This window comes from Oncorhynchus nerka, linkage group LG10, assembly GCF_034236695.1.
Source record: "Oncorhynchus nerka isolate Pitt River linkage group LG10, Oner_Uvic_2.0, whole genome shotgun sequence".
Lineage (NCBI taxonomy): Eukaryota > Metazoa > Chordata > Actinopteri > Salmoniformes > Salmonidae > Oncorhynchus > Oncorhynchus nerka.
In genome coordinates this window covers 88653342-88669215 of record NC_088405.1, presented here as the reverse complement: position 1 = coordinate 88669215, position 15874 = coordinate 88653342, and the positions used below count along the sequence as shown (strand labels likewise).

The 15874-nt window shown below is 43.0% G+C and overlaps 1 protein-coding gene across 1 annotated transcript; it reads left to right on the top strand.

Annotated features, from left to right (window-relative positions):
• Positions 1 to 2492: 2492 nt before the first annotated feature.
• LOC115136228 (protein YIPF5-like) lies at positions 2493 to 15259 on the top strand. Its single transcript, XM_029671802.2, has 6 exons — positions 2493 to 2581; positions 4309 to 4431; positions 8150 to 8325; positions 12100 to 12245; positions 12418 to 12599; positions 12889 to 15259. Exons 2-6 carry the CDS (start codon positions 4319 to 4321, stop codon positions 13049 to 13051), a joined length of 780 nt encoding a protein of 259 aa, XP_029527662.1. The 5' UTR covers positions 2493 to 2581; positions 4309 to 4318; the 3' UTR covers positions 13052 to 15259.
• Positions 15260 to 15874: the final 615 nt, after the last annotated feature.

Below are 15874 nucleotides of genomic sequence, written 5' to 3'. Positions count from 1 at the left end.
AGGCACCTCATTTTAAGCATTTTGACCACAGAAAAAGTCCAGCAGCACTCTGTTTTATTCAGAGCCCCGTGAAATGACACCAAATATAGATTTTACATACCCTACTGAGTACTCCCCATACTACTTTTACTGCAGCACCTAGAATAGTTTATGCTCTATAAGCTAATATGTATTTCAGATACATTGATTTGCATTGGGGACATTTATTTGACCTTAGAACATGTTTTAAAACCCAAATATATATTTTTATTTTATTTTATTTCACCTTTATTTAACCTAGTAGGTTAGTTGAGAACAAGTTCCCATTTACATCTGCAACCTGGCCAAGATAAAGCAAAGCAGTTCGACACATACAACAACACCGAGTTACACATGGAATAAACAAACATATAGTCGATAATACAAAAGAAAAAGTATATATACAGTGTGTGCAAATTAGGTAAGATAAGGGAGGCAAGGCAATAAATAGGCCATGGTGGCAAAGTAATTACAATATAGCAATTAAACACTGGAGTGATAGATGTGCAGAAGATGAATATGCAAGTAGAGATACTTGGGTGCAAACGAGAAAGATTAATAAATAAATACAGTATGGGGATGAGGTAGTTGGATGGGCTATTTACAGATGGTCTATCTACAGGTGCAGTGGTCTGTGAGCTGCTCTGACAGCTGGTGCTTAAAGTTAGTGAGGGAGCAATGAGTCTCCAGCTCCAGTGATTTTTGCAATTCGTTCCAGTCATTGGCAGCAGAGAACTGGAAGGAAAGGCGGCCAAAGGAGGAATTGGCTTTGGGGTGACCAGTGAAATATACCTGCTGGAGCGCGTGCTACGGGTGGGTGCTGCTATGGTGACCAGTGAGCTGAGATAAGGGGGGGCTTTACCTAGCAAAGACTTGTAGATGACCTGGAGCCAGTGGGTTTGGAGGGTATGAAGCGAGTATGAAGCGAGGGCCAGCCAACGAGAGGGTACAGGTCGCAATGGTGGGTAGTATATGGGGCTTTGGTGACAAAACGGATTGCACTGTGATAGACTGCATCCAATTTGTTGAGTAGGGTATTGGAGGCTATTTTGTAAATGACATCGCCGAAATCTAGGATCGGTAGGATGGTCAGTTTTACGAGGGTATGTTTGGCAGCATGAGTAAAGGATGCTTTGTTGCGAAATAGGAACCCGATTTTAGATTTAATTTTGGATTGGAGATGCTTAATCTGAGTCTGGAAGGAGAGTTTACAGTCTAACCAGACACATAGGCACTTGTAGTTGTCCACATATTCTAAGTCAGAACCGTCCAGAGTAGTGATGCTGGACGGTCGGGCAGGTGCGGGCAGCGATTGGTTGAAGAGCATGCATTTAGTTTAACTTGCATTTAAGAGCAGTTGGAGGCCACAGAAGGAGAGTTGTATGGCATTGAAACTCGTCTGGAGGGTTGTTAACAGTATCCAAAGAAGGGCCAGAAGTATACAGAATGGTGTCGTCTGCGTAGAGGTGGATCAGAGAATCACCAGCAGGAAGAGCGACATCATTGATGTATACAGAGAAGAGAGTCGGCTCGAGAATTGAACCCTGTGGCACTCCCATAGAGGCTGCCAGAGGTCCGGACAACAGGCCCTCCGATTTGACACACTGAACTCTATCAGAGAAGTAGTTGGTGAAACAGGCGAGGCGGTTATTTAAGAAACCAAGGCTGTTGACTCTGCCGATAAGAATGTGGTGATTGACAGAGTTGAAAGCCTTGGCCAGGTCGATGAATACAGCTGCACAGAATTGTCTTTTATCGATGGTGGTTATGATATCGTTTAGGTGCACCCATGACTAGCTCTGATACCAGATTGCATAGCGGAGAAGGTACGGTGGGATTCGAGATGGTCGGTAATCTGTTTGTTAACCTGGCTTTCGAAGACCTTTGAGAGGCAGGGTAGGATAGATATAGGTCTGTAGCAGTTTGGGAATAGAGTGTCTCCCCCTTTCAAGAGGGGGATGACCGTGGCAGCTTTACAATCTTTGGGAATCTCAGACAATAACGAAAGAGAGGTTGAACAGGCTAGTAATAGGGGTTGCAACAATTTTGGCAGATAATTTTAGAAAGAGGGGGTCCAGATTGTCTAGCCCGGCTGATTTGTAGGGGTCCAGATTTTGCAGCTCTTTCAGAACATCAGTTATCTGGATTTGGGTGAAGGAGAAATGGGGAGGCTTGGGCGAGTTGCTGTGGGGAGTGCAGGGCTGATGACCGGGGTAGGGGTAGCCAGGTAGAAAAATGCTTATTGAAATTCTCAATTATAGTGGATTTATCGGTGGTGACATTGTTTCCTAGCCTCAGTGCAGTGGGCAGCTGGGAGGAGGTGCTCTTATTCTGCATGGACTTTACAGTCTATGTGTGTGTCACTTAAATATGGGATTCATATTTTTATATGACATGAAGAAATACAGGTTATTGACACTTTTCTACTATTATGTGGAGGACTTTTATTTTTTAAATGTTCGGAATTCGGGACCCGGAAGTACTGTTTTAGTGTTGCTGATATTATTCTCTTGACACGTAGCTAAATTGGCGGAGTCCAGAGTAGAATTGTTCTACGTTGCAGGTAAAACAGTTAGTATTGCTTTGTGAAGGCCATAGTACATAAATATATATAGCTTGATTAAGTATTTTATTGAGGCCCACATTAATTTTGTATGTTTTCAGTTGTGCTATAAACGAGCTAACGTACCAGCCACTCTGACATTCTGCTCTAAATCTAAGCTAGGCAGCAGCCAGTTAACATTTGCATAGTTAGTTGATAATTAGGTAGCTACCACCGTTTTTAGTGAATTAACGAGTTAGCTAGATATCGTTTTAATTTAGCTAACATTTCGCTAAATTATTATTGGCTAACGTTAACTGTGCCCTAGCTAGCTGACCTCGTTAGCAAACTACCTAGCACCTTTTTCTGTTGGTTGGCTAGCTGGTCACTACTTTGGCTAACAAAATTAGTTAGCTAACTAATGTTACCCAACAATAACTTTACCGTTAGGTAACGAGCCCGGTGCCGAATTGCGTAGTTTAAAAAAACGAACGTTAGCTAGTTAACTATAATTTCATTGAACTCCTGATTAAAGCTAAATCTGCCTGGGTACTTTTACACAGGCAGCCCAATTCTGATCTTGTTTTCACTAATTTGGCGTTTTTCTCAATCAGTTCAGCTCTGAAAAATATCTGGTGTGATTTGTCAAAAGACCTATTGGTGTAATAAAAAATAATTATGGGCTGCCTGTAAATGCAGCCTAAAATTGGTAAGAAACGTAAATACAGTATTTGCTAATCTAGCAGTAAAGTAAAGAGGTCAACCACAAACTAAAACGTTAGTGTCCTGGAAACCAGACATTGAATTACGGTGATTTCTATATCGTGGAGAAATTATCGTTTGAATCAAGAAAGCTACCTCATGTCTACAAGTCAGAATTGTTGAATGCAATTATATCTTCATTATTTTCACGTATTTTACTGGTTGTCCGTGCGGATGGCCCTTTTTGTCGGTAGGAATGTGAAACAATATATCCACAGGAAAGTATAATTACATAAACGTTTCAAAGCCTGGTAGTGTGTTCAGATTTCTACACCTGAAACATGCGGGCAGAACAAAGTAAACTCGTGCACCAGCTATATTTTAATATTGTGCCATGCTTCAGGTGATAGAAATGTAAATGCACTACCAGCGCTTTAAAACGTTCATTTAATTACACTTTCCAGTGAATATTGTCTCACATGCCTACCCCCAAATGGACCAACCGCACGGACAACTGGTAAAGTTAAAATATATTTTTATTCAACATTGTGACTTGTACAGGATGTGAGAGATAACATTCCTGATTCAAACATTAATTTCTGCCCGACGTAGAATTCAATGTTGGGTTTCCAGGCGAAGGTGTTGGTGATCAGTATCTTCGCTGCACCGACATTATTAGCTGTTAGCTATCCAGCCAGATAGCGATGTAGCAGCTAGCTAGCTATTATCCCAAATGAAAACTGAATGCTTACAGAGTTCGGTATGATTGCACAACATCAATGTCACTGTTCAGATGGATTCACGTCTTGAAAGTTGGCGAATGGCGTTCCCTATGACGCTGCGTTTCTAGCTAACGTTTGCCATCTCACTAGGCTAATCTGATTTAGCTAGTTACTTGAAAGGATGAAGGGCAGGAATAACAGACACACAAGAACTTCCTTAGATACCTATGCGTCAAGAAGCTGTGCTATGCCATCTATTGAATACTGTTGACAATTTTCTCCTCTAGCCTTACTAGTCTTATATGAACCATTTGTTTTTTGCAGACGGTCAGAAATGTCAGGGTTTGACAACCTCAACACAGATTTCTACCAGTCCAGCTACAGTGTAGATGACCAAGGCCAACCTGCTGGATATGGCTACAGTAACACAGAAGATCCCTACAAACAGTAAGTTTGATCAACCTGTTAGCAGTGCATTAATCATGAAGTGCTTTGAGAGGCAAGTTAAGGACCGTATCACTTTTACTTTTATTTTATTTTACCTTTATTTAACTAGGCAAGTCAGTTAAGAACAAATTCTTATTTTCAATGACGGCCTAGGAACAGTGGGTTAACTGCCTTATTCAGGGGCAGGACAACAGATTTAAACGACATCCTAGACCCACTACAATTTGCATACCGTCCCAACAGATCCACGAATGAAGGAATCACCGTTGTGCTGCACACTTCCCTATCCAAATCAAATCAAATTGATTTATATAGCCCTTCGTACATCAGCTGATATCTCAAAGTGCTGTACAGAAACCCAGCCTAAAACCCCAAACAGCATATCCTACCTCCAAAAGAGAAGTACCTTTGTAAGAATGCTGTTCGACTTCAGCTCAGCCTTCAACACCATAGTGCTCATCACTAAGCTCAGGGCCCTGGGTCTGAACCCCTCCCTGTGCAACATGCCTGCATTTTGCGTACCAACTATGCAATTCTGTTCATGTACGCAGGTACGAGATCCGAGTTAAAAGTACGCAGAAATGAATAGGGCCTCATTATTTATAAATATATATTTATTTACATTTGAATGAAAAATAAATCTAACATCCCAATTCTCGAGCTGCAACATGTAGACATGTACAGAGTTTGTGTCAATGGACTTGGGAGATGAATACATCATTATTCGATGTAGCGACCCCCGTGTCTGCCCCTCCTGTTTGTTGTGATGCTGAGTTTTCCGACTCGGCTGTACGTAAACACATGGACAAATCCCTTATCGACTCCGTGTGTTGTGGAAAGGTTAACACTAATTGGTTCAAGCTAACGTTAGCGAACATAAGATGGACGTTCAGTGGGCTCTAAAGTGCCAGCAGTTCACTCGCATTTGCTAGTGAAAGAAATGAAATGCAAATACGAAAAATAACTGGTTGAATTTGTGCGAGTTTGATACATTTAATTCTGCGTCCCATTAGTAACATTACGAGGATCACACATCCTGATAGACTAACTAATTATGATCCACATAACAAAAGTAAAATAAATATAAATATATTGGCATTAAATGGAGTGGGGAGTTTAGAAGACTGCGTGATGGAAAATGATTGAGTGTCAGGTATTAGCTAAAGAGGTAATGCTTCTAAAATGCTTTTGCACTAGATTTGAGATTTTATCAATTTCAAAAATCTGAAATGATGTATGTGCTGCAAAGAAATCTAATAGGCACTTTTACATAGGCTGAAACAGCAGACTCTTCTAGCGAACAGCGGTCAGATTCCCTTTGCAGTAGCCTACTTAAGCTTTGCGTAACCAGTCTGTGTTGATGCAATCATTTGTTTTTGTTTTTATGTTTTGAAAATGATTTAGCTTTTAGTGTTGATTTAGGAACCGTGTCTAAAAAGCCAATACTTGTGAGCTGGCCCTGTTTGAGAGGTGACATGCATTCCTCTACTATAGAGACTAAACTTGGGAGCATGTGCTTAGAAAAACATTCTAGATAATTATCTCCATTCTGCACTGAACATGTAATGGTATAAACATACAATCTGCGCTAATTCCACAAAACATATATTTGATATGTTCTGTACTTATCAGTATGAATATTTTATTTGTTTTGTAAATACCTTTTCAATGGACAGAACTGAACCAGGTGTGATCCATAATGTTTAAGCACATTAATATCCTATTTCCAGCTTGCGTCTGGTACTCTAAAAAGTTTGACACGGTTGGCAGGCCTGGACTTCCCGATGGGCCGACCTCAAGTGTTGTTGCCTACCTTCACCACATCTGCCACGCTGATCCTCCACAGGGGGGCCCCCGCATGTGTGCTTGCTCAGCCCCTTGTGCTCAGCCCCTACTGTTCACCCATAAGTGTGTGGCCACACATGTCTTCAACATAATCATCAAGTTTGCCGATGACCAAACAGTGGTAGACCTGTTTACTAAAGCTGAAGAACATACGCACATCAAGGTGCTGGAGTTGTAGGCAAACTCATGGAAAACAGAAAGGAAAATGCTGCACACTGCTGATTATTTATATATATATATATTTTTTTTATATATATTTTTTTTTTTATTAGGGGCAGTACTCAGTGACATCACTTCCTGAAACGAGGTATTACCAACCACAATGAGACAACTTACAGTGAGGAGGAGAGCACTCTGACAGAAGTGGTACAAGGAAAATAACCTCTCCCTCAACTTCAACAAAACAAAGGGGCTAATCATAGACTACAGGAGACTGCACAGCAGATGACCTGGCCTCCACAATCACCCAACCTCAACCCATCTGAGATGGTTTGGGATGAGTTGGACCGCAGAGTGAAGGAAAAGCAGCCAACAAGTGCTCAGCATATGTGGGAACTCTGTTGGAATAGCATTCCACTTGAAGCTGGTTGAGAGAATGCAATGTGTGCAAAGCTGTCATTAAGGCAAAGGGTGGCTTCTTTGAGGAATCTCAAATATAAAATAGATTTTGATTTAACTTTTCTTTGGTTACTACATGATTCAGTACGTGTTATTTCATAGTTTGTCTTTATTATTCTACAATTTAGAAAATAGTAAGAATAAATAAAGAAACCCTTGAACGAGTAGTTGTCCAAACTTTTGACTGGTACTGTACACACACACACACACACACACACACACACACACACACACAGTGGCCATTTTTTAGGTACACCACCCTGTTCAAGAAATGGTTCACTCCTACAGACAGTGAGTCACGTGGCAGTGGCGATATATAGATAGCAGACATCGATGCATTCAGTTACTGTTTGATTGAATGTTAGAATGGGCAAAACAAATGACCTAAGCAACTTTGAGTGTGGTATGATTGTCAGTGCCAGGTGTGCCAGTTTCAGTATCTCAAACATCTGGCCTCCTGGGCTTTTCACATATGACGGTGTCTAGGGTTTACTGAAAATGATGAAAAAACGGTAGTCCTTTGGGCAAAAATAGCTCGTTGATGAGAGGTCAAAGGAGAATGGCAAGAATCGTGCAAACTAACAGGCAGGCCACAAATGGGCAAATAACAGCGCAGTACAACAGTGGAACGGCATCTCGGACCGCATAACATGTCACCACACCGGTTTTCTTTCCAATCAGCTAGAAACAAGAAGCCGCTCCAGTGGACACACTGGACAATTGAGTGGAAAAACCACGCCTGGTTTGACGAATCCCGTCATGCTGATGGCCGTTGGGATTTGGCGTAAGAGGCATGAGTCCATGGCCCCATCCTGCCAGGTGTCAGCGGTACAGGCTGGTGGGGTGATGGTTTGGGAAATGTTTTCCTGGCGCACGTTAGGTCTCTTGATACCAATTGAGCAATGTTTCCATGCCCCGAATAAATCAGGCTGTTCTGGAAGCAAAGGGGCTTAATTTACTTGACTTTATGTGCGTATTATTACTACACTGTTGGCGCTAAAAACGCTAGAGTGTCGCTGCACCTGAGAACATCTGCAAACCTGTGTATGCAACCAATAAACGTTGATTTGATCAGTCACTTCTCTAACTCACTGATCTGAGAATAGCTACACTTTAGAAAAGCCTGTCTCCAATTTCTCGCAAGGGCCAGTTTTGTTAGTTCTGTTCCCATGTTGCTTACTAGCTTGAGACGTGACATGTTTGTGTTTAATAAAGCCATGGAGGGGTTCTGAATTGTTCCTATGTGTCACCCCAGGGGTCAATATGGTCAGTATGACTACTCCCAGCCAATGGGATATGCAGCCCCTGGGATGATGCAACCTCAGCAGCCCTACACCGGCCAGATCTACCAGCCCACACCGGCCTTCACACCTTCCCCCACACAGTCCATGTACGGCAGCAGCTTTGACGACGAGCCCCCGCTGCTGGAGGGTAAGGATAACCCGGTGGTGAGACTCCACAGGGGAAAGGGATGGTAAAGAATGCTTTATCCCAAATCAAGCCCTTTCATCCACCTCCCTAGGCACCTTTGTTGATCTGAGAGGATTGGCTAGTTTTAAGCAATATGGCACAAATTCCACGTGATCTATCAGAAGCCAGGTGGAGCTTTTCGATTGGATCCTATACTCAGACCTATGCCAGAGCATGGGTGCCAGAGCATGGGGGCTTCATACTTGGGATTGATTGGGGGAATGAAAGACACCGGAATTTCCTCAAGGTGAAAGAGTGGTCAGGGGTCGAGGTCGACCAACGATTTGTCAACGGCAATTCCGATTATTGGAGTTTAAAAAAGCAGATATCGATTTTAATTGGATATTTTATTTATTTATATATTTGTAATAATGACAATTGCAACAATACTGAATTAACACTTATTTTAACTTAAAATAAATAAATAATAATAAAATAACTAAATAATAAATAAAATCTATTTGGTCTCAAAAATAAATAAATAAATAGTGAAACATGTGCAATTTGGTTTAAATAACGCAAAAACTATGTTGGGAGAAGAGAGTAAGTGCCATATGTGCCGTGTAAAAAAGCAAACATTTAAGTTCCTTGCTCAGAACAAGAGAACATCTGAAAGCTGGTGGTTCAATATTCCCAGTTAAGAAGATTTAGGTTGTAGTTATTATAGGAATTATGATGTGTTGACTATTTCTCTCTATACCATTTGTATTTCATATACCTTTGATGTTCTTATAGGCACTTTAGTATTGCCAGCCTAATCTCTGGAATTGATAGGCTTGAAGTCATAAACAGCGCTGTGTTTCAAGCATTGCTAAGAGCTGCTGGCAAACACAGTAAAGTTTGAATGAATGCTTACGAGCCTGCTGCCTACCACAGCTCAGTCAGACTGCTCTATCTAATCATGACTTAATTATAATAAGCAGACAGAAATACCAGCCTTTGGTCATTTAATATGGTCAAATCCGGAAACTATCATTTTGAAAACAAAATGTTGATTCTTTCAGTGAAATACGGTCCAAATTGTTCTGTTACATTGCACAACCTTCAATGTTATGTCATAATTATGTATAATCCTGGCAAAACTAGTTCACATTTCGCAACGAACCAAGCAAATTGTTGCATATACCCTGACTCTGCTTGCACTGAACGCAAGAGAAGTGACACTTTTCCCTAGTTAATATTGCCTGCTAACATGAATTTTTAACTAAACATGCAGGTTTAAAAAATATATACTTCTGTGTATTGATTTTAAACAAGACATTGATCTTTATGGTTAGGTACATTTGTGCAAAGATTGCTTTTTTCGGCAATGCGCTTTTGTTAAATCACCCGTGAGGGTGAAGTTGAAGAAGGCTGTGATTCGATGATAAATTAACAGGCACTGCATTGATTTTATGCAACGCAGGACAAGCTAGTTAAACTAGTAATATCATCAACCATGTGTAGTTAACTAGTGATAGTTTTTTTTTATAAGTTAACAATCTTAAGTTCAATGCTAGCAAACAACTTACCTTGTGGATGCAAGGAGCCAAGGTCCTTTAGACGCTGCACTCGCTTAACAGGTGGTCAGCCTGCCACGCAGTTTCCTCGGATTGCAATGTAATTGGCGTCCATGCCGATTTAATCGGTCGACCTCTAGTCAGGGGAGCGCTATGATGGGTTTCAGATGTCTTAAAATCAAATGTTATGTCGCATGCTTCGTAAACACCCGGTCACTAACAGTGAAATGCTTACTTACTGGCCCTTAACAATGCAGAGAAAAATATACAAATAAGTAGGAATAAATACACAGTAATGATAACCTGGCATTATACACGGGTACCAAGTCGAAGTGGAAGGGTATGAGGTAATTGAGGTAGATGGTACATATAGTTAGGGATAAGTTGATTAGGCAACAGGATAGAAAATGAACAGTAGCAGCAGCATATGTGATGAGTGTGTGCAAAAAGGGTCTATGCAGGTAGTCTGGGTAGCTATTTGGTTAATTATTTAGCCGTCTCATGGCTTAGGATAGAAGCTGTTCAGGGTCCTGTTGGTTCCAGACTTGGCGCATCGATACTGCTTGCTGTGCAGTAGCAGAGAGAACAGTACATGCCTTGGGTGGCAGGAGTCTTGGAAAAATTTTAGGGCTTTCCTCTGGAGCTCGGCCCCAGTGATGTACTGGGACGTAGTGTCTTGCAGTCGTATGCCAAGCCGTTCCCATACCAGGCGGTGATGCAGCCAGTCAAGATGATCTCAATGGTGCAGCTGTATAACTTTTAGATCTTTAGTGAGATCTGTTCTGTATCCGTGTTGCATTCCCCCTGAGACAGGAAAGTCTCTAAGTCAGAGTTGCCCAGTTATCCAGCTGTGTGCACTAAATGGGTCTGCAGTCTAGGGCCATCCTGCTTGGGGAGGAGCCACCAGGGCCATCCTGCTGGGGAGGAGCCACCAGGGCCATCCTGCTGGGGAGGAGCCACCAGGGCCATCCTGCTGGGGAGGAGCCACCAGGGCCATCCTGCTGGGGAGGAGCCACCAGGGCCATCCTGCTGGGGAGGAGCCACCAGGGCCATCCTGCTGGGGAGGAGCCACCAGGGCCATCCTGCTAGGGAGGAGCCACCAGGGCCATCCTGCTAAATCAAATTTATTTATATAGCCCTTCGTACATCAGCTGATACGCAGCCTAAAAGCCCAAACAGCAAGCAATGCAGGTGTAGAAGCACGGTGGCTAGGAAAAACTCCCTAGAAAGGCCAAAACCTAGGAAGAAACCTAGAGAGGAACCAGGCTATGTGGGGTGGCCAGTCCTCTTCTGGCTGTGCCGGGTGGAGATTATAACATAAATGACCAGCATGGTCCAATAATAAGGCAGAACAGTTGAAACTGGAGCAGCAGCACGGCCAGGTGGACTGGGGACAGCAAGGAGTCATCATGTCAGGTAGTCCTGAGGCATGGTCCTAGGACTCAGGTCCTCCGAGAGAAAGAAAGAGAGAATTAGAGAGAGCACACTTAAATTCACACAGGACACCGAATAGGACAGGAGAAGTATTCCAGATATAACAAACTGACCCTAGCCCCCCGACACATAAACTACTGCAGCATAAATACTGGAGGCTGAGACAGGAGGGGTCAGGAGACACTGTGGCCCCATCTGAGGACACCCCCGGACAGGGCCAAACAGGAAGGATGCTAGGGAGGAGCCACCGGGGCCATCATGCTAGGGAGGAGCCACCGGGGCCATCCTGCTAGGGAGGAGCCACCGGGGCCATCCTGCTAGGGAGGAGCCACCGGGGCCATCCTGCTAGGGAGGAGCCACCGGGGCCATCCTGCTAGGGAGGAGCCACCGGGGCCATCCTGCTAGGGAGGAGCCACCGGGGCCATCATGCTAGGGAGGAGCCACCGGGGCCATCCTGCTAGGGAGGAGCCACCGGGGCCATCCTGCTAGGGAGGAGCCACCGGGGCCATCCTGCTAGGGAGGAGCCACCGGGGCCATCCTGCTAGGGAGGATCTTATTTTGGAGCTAGATATACATATTCCACTCCATTCATCTGATACAGTGTTGTCATAGGGAGACATGCGTTCTCGTCATAAATACTTATTTCTTGGCTTGTAATTTCCCTTAAATGTAAAGTGTATTTCATTCCAGGGGGTATATAGATTTTGTTCAGACTATTGTATGAATGAGTTGTCCCTCTCACCCAACCCGTTGTCTTATATCTGACATTGTTTTAATATCTTTTCATGGGTATGCCTCATAGAATTAGGCATAAACTTTGACCACATCTGGCAGAAGACCCTGACAGTGCTCCACCCCATGAAGGCAGCAGACGGTAACATTATGAACGAGACTGACCTGGCTGGACCCATGGTGTTCTGTCTGGCCTTCGGAGCCACCTTACTTCTAGTAAGAACTATTCTATTGATGCAGTACATCACTTTAACACTTACATGGTATCAATATGTATTTTAAATTTGACCTTGTGCTATAATATAACATTGTTTGTCCTGGGAAGGGATGACTATGTAAAAGGGGATGGCTGATGTGTTGTCTATATGTTCCTGTCTAACTGCTACAGACAGGAAAGATCCAGTTTGGCTATGTGTACGGCATCAGTGCCATCGGCTGCCTGGGGATGTACTGCCTCCTCAACTTAATGAGCATGACCGGTGTGTCGTTTGGCTGTGTTGCCAGCGTACTGGGCTACTGCCTGCTACCCATGATCCTCCTTGCCAGCTTCGGAGTCATCTTGTCTTTACAGTAAGTACAAACATGGGCCTGAGAAAAGGTTAGCTCAATATGGTATGGTCCTGTGTCACTACAATAGATCGTATCTGTTTATTGTAAGTGTCGGGTGGTGCACAACAATTTTATAATCAGCCTTTGACTTTTGATGCCCTATTTGTTTGTTTATGGAGTATTACAGTGCAATTATCTTAACCACACCAGTGTTTTCCCTATATTTTTTATCTGCAATGGTAGTGGGTTTGGTGGTCCGGGTGCATGCCGACATTTTACTAACTGATCTAACTTTATTTACCTTTTTCAGAGGCATGTTTGGAATAATCATCGCAGCCACGATAATTGGCTGGTGCAGTTTCTCTGCTTCCAAGATCTTCATCTCGGCCCTGGCCATGGACGGACAGCAGCTTCTGGTGGCGTACCCCTGTGCCCTCCTCTACGGGGTCTTCGCCCTTATCTCTGTCTTCTAAATGTTGTTGGTCTACACCAGGGTGCCCCTAACTCGGTCTTGGGGCTCTGGTGCACATTTCCTTTTTTTGCCCTAGTACTACACATGTTTTGAATAACCAACTCTTCAAGCTTTGATTATTTGAGTCAGTTGTGTAGAAATCCAAAACCAAAATGTGCACCCAGGTGGTGGGACCAGGACAGAGTTGGGGAAACCCTGGTCTAGAACAGTGTTTTCCAGCTCCTATCGTCCTGTACCTCTAACAGAACACATTCTTTCTGTAGCCCTGGACAAGCACACCTGATTCAACTTGTCAACTAATCAAGCCCTCATTGAGTTGAATCAGGTCAGTTTGTCTGCAGCTACAACAAAAAAGTGTATGCTATTGGAGGTACTGGAGGACTGGCATTGGGAAACACTGGTCTACACCCTGCAAACGGACCAACAAACCCAACTAACTTTAGGGCCTGTCAGAGGCCCTTCTGTGCTGCACCCCCATCGCAGTGGTGTGGCCAGTTACCCTGTCTGTTGCATTCCATTTTTACACCTGCTTACACGGGTCCGCGCAAAAGTATCAATTCCAAACCCCTTCTATTCAGGACTAAGGACCCATCCACCGACCACAACAGAATCTTCTATTCCATGTAAAGCTTCTTTATTCTGTATGTTTGTTTCTTAGATTTATTTGAGCCTTGAGGCCTTCAGAAAATGGTTTGCACAAGTATTTTCAATTTCATTCAACTGAAGCAGGAGATTTGTAATAGAGCAGTTAGTTAATTCTGTCGGCCCTCTCATGCATACATGCACATCTGGGTACTCTGAGGTCAACTTGCAACTCGGAAGAGACATGTCTTACAAAGCTGAAATGGTTTTAAATTGCTGAAACACCAAAGCTCTGTGCCCTTCCCCACTATATTTCCCAGCCCTAGGCGCATGGCCTAACAGTGAGCCTCCTTAGCTAACTACATGTGGTCAAGGGTGTGTTAGTTATGCAGCTTGTGTGATTGTAAACTTTGGTCAGGCAGTGCCTGCGTAATGACAGCTGCACACATGCAGACTCAAAGAATTTATGTCCAAAAAAAAATAAGAGATGTTGTTTTTTCATTTTCTCTATTGACCAGTGGGAACCAGCTAATGTGTGCCTCAAGACCTAGTTTTTCCTTCAGTTAAGTTTCACTGTGTAATGGTATTGTACTACAGGTTGTTAAACCACACACGAAGGAGTTCACAGATCCTGAGTTTTGTCTCCTACACCTTAACTTAAATCCTCCTTTTCATGCAGTTTGCATTTGATCAGTTTTCTATTGTTTTCAACCCTGTTCCTGGAGAGCTACCCTCCTGTAGGTTTTTACTCCAACCTTAATCTAGCGCACCTTCTAATAGTTAGCTGGTTGATAAACTGAACCAGGTTAGTTACAACTGGAGTTGGAGTGACAATCCACAGGAGGAAAGTTCTCCAGGAACAGGGTTGGAGACCCCCCTGATGTAGGCTGTGTTGAGGTTTTTTTTTTGCTTCAGGTTGAAAGTTTCGGTCTTTTGCCATTCACTTTGGACTGATATTAAAATTTGGCTTTGGAATTTTTGGTTTCACACACAGGTGTCATCTGAGAGGCTGTTAATGAGCACAGGGTTTTAAGGTCATCGTTTTTTTGTTGTTTTTCCTATAGATTTGTTTCTGTGCTAAACCTGAGCTCCTCAAATGGATGCGTTTTTATATTTTTGCCCTCTTAAGCAAAACGCGGCAATGAAAATGGAGTGCTTTTCAATTTCAACAAATGTTAAGGGGATACTACTTTCAAAAAACCCAGAGTAAATACAGTAAGTAGCCTTTCACGAGCTAGCTGGAACGGCTCATAGGAGCAGATCTCCTGAGGTAGCTTGACGTACAAGTATACCCCCTGGACAGGATGCTAGTCTATCGTAGGGCCTTACCCAAAAATCTATCTCCTTAATGTTGAGTGCCAGGCAGCAACGCATCGTGTCCCATTCTTAAGTCTCCTTGTATGATGCGGCCAGGGATCAAACTCCCAACCTTTCAATCTCAGGGCGGACACAAGGCCACTGAGCAATTACAGTGCTGCTCTTATATGGCCAAGTATTTATATACTGTATCATTTGTTTTGTACATCAAAGTCGATGTTGTGCTTTTGTCATGTGGAAATTCTTGATAGATGGGCGTCGTGCTTGGGTGGTTTTATCTGCCACAATCTAAATAAAATATCTCATGTCATCTATGGTCCGTTGCATCATTTTTACATGCACGTGATGTGGCGTCCTGCCCGGAGTCCATTTTAGTATTTCTCATGCTTTCAGCCTAAAACATTAAGGTTTGGTATTTCTGGAATTCATCCTGTAATGACTGGGTGTTGGAACCAAAACCACACTCACTCTGAGTCTACTGTATAACGTTGTCTTTGTTATCAGAAATAGAATTATTAGAAATACAACTATTATCAATGAATTCAGTTTTACATAAGCTACCCAGGAAAAGTTTATAGTAAGGTGATATAAATACGTAGCCTCAGAAACAAAGTTCATGAGATTAATATTTGCTAATCTTAGGTAATATTAATATATTAGCCATTAATGAGACTCACTTAAAGAGCACCTTTGATCATACAGCAGTAGGAAAACAAGGATATAACATCTACAGAAAAGACAGGAATGTCTATGGTGGAGGTGTTGTGGTATATGTTCAGAGCCATATTCCTGTAAAGCTCAGAGGTTTTCATGACAATTACGTAGAAGTGCTGTGGTTGCCGGTTCACCTGCCTCATCTGAAGCCTCTTCTTTTAGGGTGCTGCTATAGGCCACCAAGTGCTAACTGTCAGTATCGGGAGAATAT

Bases quoted from the DNA above. Each gene is read 5' to 3' on its own strand.
- LOC115136228 (XM_029671802.2), top strand. From the start codon at position 4,319: ATGTCAGGGTTTGACAACCTCAACACAGATTTCTACCAGTCCAGCTAC. The intron at 4,432-8,149 runs GTAAGTTTGATC...GTGTCACCCCAG, and splicing joins ACAGAAGATCCCTACAAACA to GGGTCAATATGGTCAGTATG. The intron at 12,246-12,417 runs GTAAGAACTATT...TAACTGCTACAG, and splicing joins TCGGAGCCACCTTACTTCTA to ACAGGAAAGATCCAGTTTGG.